The 10,331-nt window shown below is 32.5% G+C and overlaps 2 protein-coding genes across 2 annotated transcripts; both read right to left on the minus strand.

The window, feature by feature from the left end:
* Positions 1-1,993: 1,993 nt before the first annotated feature.
* LOC121129604 (troponin I) lies at positions 1,994-3,448 on the minus strand. The gene is made up of 2 exons (XM_040725334.2): positions 3,210-3,448; positions 1,994-2,993 (listed from the first exon to the last, which is right to left on the minus strand). The coding sequence occupies exon 2, from the start codon at positions 2,922-2,924 to the stop codon at positions 2,493-2,495; it is 432 nt and encodes a 143-aa protein (XP_040581268.1). The 5' UTR covers positions 2,925-2,993; positions 3,210-3,448; the 3' UTR covers positions 1,994-2,492.
* An 833-nt stretch (positions 3,449-4,281) lies between these two features.
* LOC121129595 (uncharacterized) lies at positions 4,282-7,681 on the minus strand. Its single transcript, XM_040725323.2, has 5 exons — positions 7,197-7,681; positions 6,331-6,617; positions 5,852-6,269; positions 5,178-5,785; positions 4,282-5,110 (listed from the first exon to the last, which is right to left on the minus strand). The coding sequence occupies exons 1-5, from the start codon at positions 7,526-7,528 to the stop codon at positions 4,428-4,430; spliced, it is 2,328 nt and encodes a 775-aa protein (XP_040581257.1). The 5' UTR covers positions 7,529-7,681; the 3' UTR covers positions 4,282-4,427.
* Positions 7,682-10,331: the final 2,650 nt, after the last annotated feature.

Below are 10,331 nucleotides of genomic sequence, written 5' to 3' on the forward strand. Positions count from 1 at the left end.
TCGGAAAAATTGGATTTTTGAAATTTTGTTCCAGATAATTAAATTTTTTAGTGAACATAAATAGACTATTTGAAATTTTTTTCCAAAAAGTTTAATATTGTAAGAATAACTATTGATTTTGAAATTTTTTCAAAAAATTTAATATATGAAACTTTTTTTGTTCCAAATAATTAAATATTTGAAATTTAATTATTCAAATTTTTTTCCTAAAATTTGATATTTGAAATTTAATTTTTCTATTATTTTCTAAAAAAGTTTAATTTTGGATTTTTTTTAACAAATAATTCTAAAAACAAATATATATATATATATAATCCTGTGGACGCCATTCTATCGTCATAACAACAAGTTAGTTCTTAGCAGCAAGACTCTCGAACAATTATTAATTAAGCATTAAGAGACAAATGTCAAAATAGAACACAAACAACTTTTTGTATAATACATATTTTGACAAATACACAATGACATTTTTTTACTGCTCGTGATAAGAGGATTTTTTTCTTCCTTTTTTTTATTTAAGGAACCCTTTAACAACTTTTCTAAAGATTTTTTTTAATTTGTTTTGTTTTTTTGACAAGCACTGAATAGAAATTATTAAATTATCTTGACAAAATGTCACTTATAATAAGAATATGTATTTTTGTGTTGTGATATTTAATTTTGTTTTTATTTCTTGTTTGTTTGTATATAACGAACAATCAACAACAACAAAAAAGTTACTTTTATACGTACTGAAAAAGTTCCCTTTTATTTTTTCTTCTGATCAGATATTATCAGCTCCAAGGTGTCGAATTGTGTGAAATTATCATCATTTTAATTATTATAAACTAACTGCTTAATTAGTATCATTTTTTTATTATTATTTCGTTAAATTGTGTAAATAAACACAATTTAACGAAGAATTAAAAAATATAATATTTTTTAACTTATTTAGAAATCTTTCATATTTTAATTGGCCAGGAGTTAAGTAGTTAAGAAACTAGTACTTTTATAAAATGCTGCTACGATATAAAATAACTATCAACTATGTAACAACAATTACCACACTACGTAGGAACATACTCCAAGGAAAAGATTCTAATCGTAATATTTTTTATAAGTATATATATATATATATATATACATTTCGTCTCACTAACGAAGGAGGTCATGGAAAACATATTTTTGACACCTATCTCACTCTCATGTATTGAGCTCAGAGCCTGTATTAGAGGGAAGACACTATGCTAGGACTCAAGGCCCCCTTCAAATCCCCTCTGACACAGAAAATATAGCTTTGCATTAAAAAAACTTTAATTGGATTCTTTTCTAATAAAATAAACGTAGTTTGATCAAATTCATTCAGAGGCGAAGAAAAAATTTGAATTTTTGAAATGTTAAAAAAAAAAACTAAGCTCCCCCCGGCTCAAAAATATATTCCTGTGGACTCACCCGCTGGGCACTTGCTCTATTATAGATTGGAATTCCATGCTGGTTAGAACTTTAACGATAAATAAAAGGCCGTAAAATAGCAAAAAAAAAAAGGTCGTTTTAAAAAAAAATGTCATTCTACAATAACAACAGAAACCTTTTTCTTTTTTTTTTAAACAAAAAAATGTTATTTGAAGAAATAAAAAGGCCCACAACTTATTTCAAATCAAATTTTAAAAATATATTAACATTATCATCTTTGACCCAGGCCCCTCTCACGCTAAAACCCCTAATTTTACAGCAAATACCTAATTAATAATAGTTATGAAATAATATATTGTACTATTCAAATCAAATATATGTTCCCCAAATTAGGCGTGAAGAGCTGAAAGGAGGAAAAGAAATATAATGAAATGGAAATAGGTTGCGTGATTTTAAAATTAGCAAATGTTTCGATCTAATCTCTCACGCCCTTATAGATTGAAATACTTCTAGGATATATTATGCATATTATTTTTTTATCTAGGTATGGTGGCCCTACGGTCCACTTGAGTGTGCATGTAAAGAAAAATAATTATGATAATTATTGACATTCGAACCAAACATGATTTTTATTTTCAATTAAAATAAAAATGCTCCAAAAATATTAACATGTATTTATATATAATATATGGATGTGTTTTGAAAAGTTTCTTATTGTTATTTTTTATACAATTTTTTCATATATACTATTAAAAATGAAAAAAAAAAAAAATTGAAAAGATATTAACTCATTGAAGAGAGATTTTTTCTCTCGAATATATATGGATATATAAAAAGAAGGAAATTATTGGATGACTTTCTTGAATATTAAGATGATAATTAAGAGTGTAAAATAGAAAGAAGGGAAGAGTTAATGAGCGAGCGAGCGGACGGACGGATGATACATCAAAAGGTATAAAAAGATCAAAGGAGATTGAGGTCTGGGTTTCTTTTATAGACGAATCACGAATCTCTCAAGACACAAAAATCCCCTTCTCAATCTTTTCTTCCTCTTTCTCCTCCTCCCGTTCTACTTCTTCATCTTCTTAAAATAGCACCCCTTATTTATCCTTGGCCTTGAGTTGATTGGCAAAAGCAAATTTGGCAGCTTTTTCTTGCAATTTGGCAAATTTGTTTTCGTACTTGGACACTTTCTTGAGAGTGGGTTTAATGAATTTACCCTTCATATCTGAGACACTCATGTTGAGCTCATTGATTTGAAGATCTCTAAGAATGACTTCTCGCTGTAGGAAAAACATTTCTCCTTCGAGATTGTACCATTTGTCAAAGTATTTCGTCACAATGGTTTTGAGTTCCTCCTCACCAACGTTCTCAATGTCCTTCTTGGATCCACAGCGTTCGTTGATGATTCTCTCTCTCTCTGCTGCTTTGCGCTCTTGCTCCTTTTTGAGCTCCTCGGCTGCTTTCTTTCTCAAAAGAGTACGGAGTTTCTTCTTCCTCTCGGGGGTCATAAATCCCTTCTTCTTGGCCATAGTGCTGAGTTATTGGTTCTTTCGGACTTGAGGATCAACGAACAAGTAAGTGGATGACTAATTCTTCTCCTAGTCGATTTAAAACATCAAAGTCATTATTACATGATAACTAATATGAATATATTGCACTGGTAGAATGATACACCCACCCACCCCTTCTTTGTGGATCAAAGTCAATCATGTTATACCACAAATACGACTGTTTCAAGTAATATGTATACAAATAGTTATTGCTCCTAATGAATTGCTACTACAAAACAAAGAAGAGGAATCAACAAATCTTACCCAACTTTGAACGAGAGGAATTCGAAACTGACTATGAATAACACAGAGATGAGAGAGTCTTTAAGTTTGAGTCTGATTTTGGATGTCATCCAGGGAATGATTATACATGCACACACAAGATTACATACACTTTGACATCACACATCGACCCCTCAGTCCGCACCCTCCCTTTCCTTCCTCAGCCCCAAGTTGAGGGTCACGACGTTAAAATATACATACTACATTAATATAGTATTCATACTGAATAGAATTCCTGGGACTATACATACATAGTATATTAAATTAAAATATTCCTACAAACATTTTATTTTTGAACATTTTCTTCGTAGGTCATCATAATTTTAGTTGCAGAGTAGTAGGGCTTGGAGGTGGAGCAGGAATAGGTATGTACAATACATACATAGGTACAAAGTCGAGATTTAACCTCTGAACTCTCTCTACGTACTTGCTCTCTATGTCAAAAGAGAGTAAAATTAAATATTTTCACCTTGGCTTTCCTATTAAAACCTAGGTGCAAAATTAAACCTTAAAAAAATACACTAAAATAAAAAGTATTTTAGTGTATTTAAAATGCAAAATAAATGATAATAATAAAAAAATTCCTTTCTCAATATTATTATTGACGTTTCTTGGCCTGAGTTTCTTTGCTTTTCATGACCTAAGTTCGCTCGTTACAAAAGTAGCAAACATGAAGAGGAGAAACGTTTCAACCCCAATTTTCCTTTTACAAACATATTAGTACTACCTAGCTATATGAAAATAGATTATACACAACATTATTGAAATTATACACTACTAGTAGAAGTATATGAACGATCCAATTCTTCATCCTTCCTTTGTTATTCGCCATGCCAAAAAACAAAATGAGAGAAGGATTTGACGAGAATAATAAAAGAGTCGACTATCCAGCTATCTATCTAAGTACATATTATATATACACATACTATATACAAATGATGACAATTACTCCACTTGTTATTCTTATTATTATCCAACATGTATTCATAACAAGAGTATAAAAGATTCCTTCGACCCCTTTTCCGTGACTATGTTGTAGTAGTACTCCATGAAATAATTAGATACACGTGCTCTTATTTATTACACATATATAACTCTACATAATGAATACATATAAATAAAACTCTTACTAGAAGAACATAATTTGTAGGAGGTTGTGAGAGAGCCCCTTTTCCCCTCCCCACATTGGAATGGATTCTCTCATGAAGAAAGAATCAACTTTTGTCGCTGAAGCTTCAATTCCTGACAAAACATTTTCTCAAGTAATTTATAACCGGATCGAGGAGGTCTAGTACTCAAACTAAATCGAATGGAGGTCTTAAGAGAATAGTCATCAAAGTCCTCAGACACCATTCCAGAGTCATCCACTCCCTTCTCTATAAATTGAAGGTCATTATGATCCGCATCCATGAGGTTATCTTCATTCTTTTTTGCTTTTGAACTTGGATTACTCCCAAAAGCAAGCCCCATTTCATTGATTTTTTTGGAGAGGGAGAAGGCCAAGGGAAGGTCTTGCTCTTGTGATTGACTGGGAGAAATATGAAGGGCTGCATACTCCATGATAAAGGCTTCCAAAACAAAGGCTGTGTATATGTTGAGGATGACGGTCACACATATTAAATTAAATGATAAAAAGTAAAGACGTGTCCATTTTGACTGCATTACGAGTACGTAGCCCTCAGTTAGGACGTGCCATTGGTTCACAACCATGAGTTCAAAAAGTAAAACAAAGGAAGATACAACATTATTGAAATTATTTGCACAGTAGTGATTCCTGTAAAAGTCAGAACTATCTAAAAGTGGATTGCCACAGTTGGGATCAAAATCTTCTGCGGAACTATTGTACCCTACAGAGTGCACTCGATCACCAAATATTTCCATTCCTTAAAATAAAAACACACATTAGTAGTACAGTCTAGATAATAATACAAATTACATAAGGGGCCCTACCAATCAGAGCATAAAAGTAAAAGAATATCATTAAAATCCCACCATATGTGGATAAACTTGGAACAATATACAAAATTGTATTTAAAACGGTTCTAAATCTTTGGATGGAGTGAAAAATTTTAAAGAGCCTGAGAACACGAAGGGCCAAAAGTACATCCAAACTAATGACAGACTCTTGAACCTCATTCAGTGATTCCTGAGCAACAGATACAATCAAAGCTGATCCTACCACTAAAAGGTCAAACAAGTTCCAGAGTTTCTTTACAAAGAGCTTTGGTCCAAAAGTATACACTTTTAAAATTATTTCCAGAGTAAAGAGAACCAGGAAGTACCATTCGGCTCCATCCAAATCAAATGCAATAAAAAATGCATTCACAATGATGATGAGGTCAAAGACGTAGCGAAACCACATGTTACGAACGATATTTTTAATAAAATCCGAGATTTTACTCGTGTATAAGCCTGGAAGCTTCCTTTCTAGAAAAGTGAGGCATTCATTCAGATCCGTATAAGGAATGTGGATCAAGTCATCGAGCTGCATAAATTCCTTAAAGTCAATCCTACGATCCCCATTTGTATCTAATATAAGCCAAAGTGCCTCATAGTACCTGTAATTGTATGTAGAATAATGGATTAATTACATGGTACAAGTTTAAAATATCAATCATGATTACTTCAAGGACTCTCCCGGAAAGGTAATTTGGAGTAACCGTATGAAGTCGTCATGATTTAGAAATCGATTTTTGGCATCGAAAATCCCATCGTTTTGATTCTTAGGACCTGGTGTTTCCTGAACATCTGGGACAGAAACTAACAGAAAGACTTCAATGAGGAGTTCACACTTGCGCTGATAGAAATCTGTAATTTCATTTCGAAGGTTCCTTTTGTAGTTATTATAAATAACAGCAAGTACAACATTCATGAATATGTAAAGTGTGAGAACTATATACGTGAGGAAGAATACAGCGTACCACCGAGAGTAGTCATAAGCAGGCATCATGACATCTGGATTGTTTGCAGATGTAACAAGAACATACATGTCCCAGAGTGTATCAAAGTAATTCATAAAATAAGGGCTACCATTGGCCTTTACTATATATAAAGAGTATTAAAAGAAATGTTAATATTAGTGTAGGTTAAAAGTGTAACCTACCTAAATTTTTCTGACAAAAAAGCTTATAGCCCATGAGTGTAAAAATAGCTATGCTCAACATGAGTAGCACAAGTACACGGAATATTTCAGGCAGAGTCCTTCGTATGTTTCGAAAGGCCTGTCGTATTTGTCTTCCCTCGGGAAAGTTAACAAAGAAAAGGGGTCGAAGGGGACGACTAAATCGAATCCCTCCTCCATTGAGTCCTGCATAGATAAGAACATCTAAGACATTTAAAAGGATGAGTCCTGCGACACTTATGTGCTTCGGATCCTTCCAAAAAATTTTACTGTCATTAATTAAATCAATAATGGTTGGTGTGTATGTAGTAGATGATGAGAATAATAAAAAGAGAGGAAGGAATCATAGACGATTGAGTCGAAATCGAATTGAGGAGGGGGGAAGCTATAAGAAGGAGGAGGAATAGGGACAAGGGAGTCAGTCAGTCAGTTGTCTCTTTTCTTCCCTTTCTCTTCTTCTTATTCTTTATTTGTTGTTGTAAGAAAATAAAAGTTAATAACAAAAGAATTGTTGGAGAGCCCGTGGTTTATGCTTTTCATTCTCTCTCTTTCTTTTTTATGGTATAAATAAATAAATAAAAGAATCAGGAAAAGGGGGATCGTATCCATTATTATGTTATGTATGTACTTACATTTCTAAGGAGAGATCTCGTTCCATGAACAAAATAAAAGGAGCATAACTCCCCCTCAATTACTACAAGTAGGATATATACTAACATACATACAATATATTATAATAATATATGTAAATGGACCCCTAATAGTACTAGGAACAGCCAAAGAGTCAAATTGAATTCCTATCGGGAGGGAAGGGGGAGGTAGCAGATCATCGTCTATGATTCCCAGACCTCGAAGGACTGAATGTAAATTCATGAAAGAGCCGAAAGGTATAGTAAAGGAGACAGAGCGTCTCTGGAATAACGGTGATCCAATAAGGGAGGCCATATCCGGGGAGTGCCCAAGGATCCTCGACTAGAACGAGTGAAATGTGGAGTAGAACCGCTGCAAAGGTAGCTAATTTAAACTCCTTTCTTTTGAAGAGGGAATAGCTTTGTATCCTTGCAGCACTGAATGGAATGTGAGAGCCTTGAATAACGTCGTCCAGGAGAACGGAGGCTCTCTTGAAGAAAGAGTTCTCCACAGTGTTGAATGGAAGAACAGATCCAGCCTCTGGGATCATGTCATAGTCTGGAATTCCTTGTTTGTTTGTTTACTTTGAAACGATGATGTTGCTATTGATGATGGGATGGAACGCAGGGGAGGAACAGGTAGATTTGCAGTTTGACGTATCTCTAGCTCCTACACCACACACGCCTGATGAGAGGCAATAAATGGGTGCCGGTGAGAGTTGGTACGTGCGTGCGTAGCTAGGTATGATGGAATGGTTTGCCGGCGTATGTAAGTATATATAGGTGCAAGAGTGGGAAAAGGAAAATAATAAGAAGAGAAAGAGTTACAAATTTAAATGGTACTGAGGAGGGAGTGACGTAGTAGGTACATTTAAAATATACTAAATAAATTAAACTGAGTATGTATATTCAAGGGCCGAATAAAAGAGAAAAGAGAAAAATTAGCATATTAAATACTTTTTTTAGGAATAAGTGAAATTCTAAATGGAACCACAGCTGATATAAAAAATAAATAATACCTACCCACTTTATGAAGTGAATATATTAGTAGGAGTTTCTAATACAAATAAATGAATATGATAACATTAATTGGATAAAATTTCATAAGATTGAGGGGGAAAGAACATATAAATATATTAGAGACGATTCCTCAATTTATAGTATGTATTAAATCTGGGTTAATATGTTCTACTTTTAAGACCTGAATTATAGTTAATCAGTCATAGGTTGAGTGACTTTGTATTTAAGTAAAAAGATCCGAATTAAAAGCCGTCCTTTTTTACAGTATTGTTTCTCGCAACCTTTCTTTCTCCGTAAATGAAAAAAAAAGTGTTCAGTGTTCGAAAATTATACCAAATCTTCATATGATAGGTTATAGTTGTTCACGACTTAAGAAATTCTCATTCATATTTTTTTTTTTAAATAAGGACGCAGATTCGTAATCGATATGTACAATTTATATCCTTCTTCAATATATCATTGGTATACAATGTATAAGATTGCCTGCTTGTCATACTTTCTCTTTCTATCTCGAAATTGGAGTCAGCGACAACGGATAGTTGAAACTCCATTGTATCGCAACCTTTTAATAATAAGAAAATAACTTCGCATAAAGAAGAATCTATAATTGGAGTAAAAGGAGAGAGATCTCGACTCAATCGATCACGATTGTTTGAATAAGTTTCCACGTAGAATTAGACAATCATTGTAGTTTGTATCGTATATTTCTATTTATGTAAGTTTATATTAATTTTCTGTTTGAGAAGCTAACGGATTTATTGACATGGAAGTTCATCTCCATGATACCTATTACGTTCATCCTGTAATGGTTCGTGGTATATACAAGGAAAAGTCGTAGTACTTTGAGATGTGCACTCCTCATCCCTCAATCCACGGATGGACTCCAAGTCCTTTCCCTTCCCCCTGAATACTTCACAAGAAACAAACTCACAACCTCCTCCACATTATGAGACCGTCCATTTACTTTCATGATCCTCCAAAGTGCTAATTGTTCGAATATCTCGAAAAAGTCGAGATCCCTTTCCTCCTAATCCTATAATATATTCTTCGCCTTGCTAAGTAATTAAATTTTGATTAAAAGGTTGCGAGGATTGAATTTCAACTATCCACTGTAGTTATCTCCGATTTCGATATAGAAAGAGAAAGTATGACGACCAGGCAAACTTAAACAATATACCCAATCATTGCTCTTTCCTTGTTTATAAGTTTCGTAGCATAATTTTGAACTAAATAAGAACGTTTTTCAATTAAAATAAATACTTTACCTGATTGTTTCGACCTATCCATAGCAGATAACCTTCAATAAAGATTTATACATGACAAAAATTTGCAAAGCAAATAGTTTTAGTAAGTTACTTCTTTATACAATGAATTTTAGGATCGATGTACCTATAATCATTATCTAAGGAGGGATTTTCTGATAACTCCTTTGCTTAAATGCATGAAATAATCATCCTAATTATCTCTTGCAGTGATCCTACAATGGAAAATTAATACTTTAGACTACACAAAAAGGTGTTTAAAACATTTTTTTGCATTTATGAAACCTTTCATACCAGAGTCATTTTAAATATGATATGTTCCTGTCTACAAAATAACCTTTTGAATCATCAAATGCAAAAAAGAACCAATTTTAATTTTTTTTTTTTAAATCCCAGACTCTTTTTTCTTGAGTCTGTATTAGATATAAACTGTTCAAACAATACATATTTATAATTCAACAAATCTGCTCTCTAGGATAAGCTTTAGTAAATTTAATTTACCACTCAAATATTTAAGTGTTCATTCCGGAGTTTATGTATCTAAGAAACATAATAAAAAAGTGTCTGACTAAATTAGTCACTCAATATAAATTTATTTTGACTGAAAAGTTAATAGATTAATTATTGTTTTTTCTGATATATTAATGCTATTCTTTATACTGTATTTATATTCCCAAATGTATAACGAAAGCCCTGGAAAATGTTCATAATACCAGGCAACAACATTCAAGTCTTTGAACGCCCATTCCCTGAAACCCACATTTATTATTCTTGTTTAAACCGAAAAACACAAAAATGATCATTAAAACCTTCAAACGCAATAAGTTTTCAATCACGGTTTTAGACTATAGCTACGATTCAGAGACATATTTTCGTGGTTAAATAACTATATAGATAAAAATTAAGGGTAATAACAATAATTGATCATAAATATTCCAGCAATCGAAAAATAAATTATTTATTGAGCTGTCTTGTATAAAATTCCTACAAAATGTGTCTCATCCTGAAAAAAAAAAAAAAAGAATATTTGGAAGCTAATATTTTTGTATAGTTGTTTCAATTCCTTTATATT

The sequence above is a fragment of the Lepeophtheirus salmonis genome, chromosome 1 (assembly GCF_016086655.4).
Source record: "Lepeophtheirus salmonis chromosome 1, UVic_Lsal_1.4, whole genome shotgun sequence".
Classification (NCBI taxonomy): domain Eukaryota; kingdom Metazoa; phylum Arthropoda; class Copepoda; order Siphonostomatoida; family Caligidae; genus Lepeophtheirus; species Lepeophtheirus salmonis.

What these genes read in the sequence shown, in the direction of transcription:
- LOC121129595 (XM_040725323.2), bottom strand. Translation starts at nt 7,528, where the DNA reads ATGATCCCAGAGGCTGGATCTGTTCTTCCATTCAACACTGTGGAGAAC. An exon ending in TTTTTGTCAGAAAAATTTAG is followed by an intron (nt 6,270 to 6,330) that starts GTAGGTTACACT and finishes CTTTATATATAG; the next exon opens with TAAAGGCCAATGGTAGCCCT. An exon ending in TTTCCGGGAGAGTCCTTGAA is followed by an intron (nt 5,786 to 5,851) that starts GTAATCATGATT and finishes ATACAATTACAG; the next exon opens with GTACTATGAGGCACTTTGGC.
- LOC121129604 (XM_040725334.2), bottom strand. Translation starts at nt 2,924, where the DNA reads ATGGCCAAGAAGAAGGGATTTATGACCCCCGAGAGGAAGAAGAAACTC.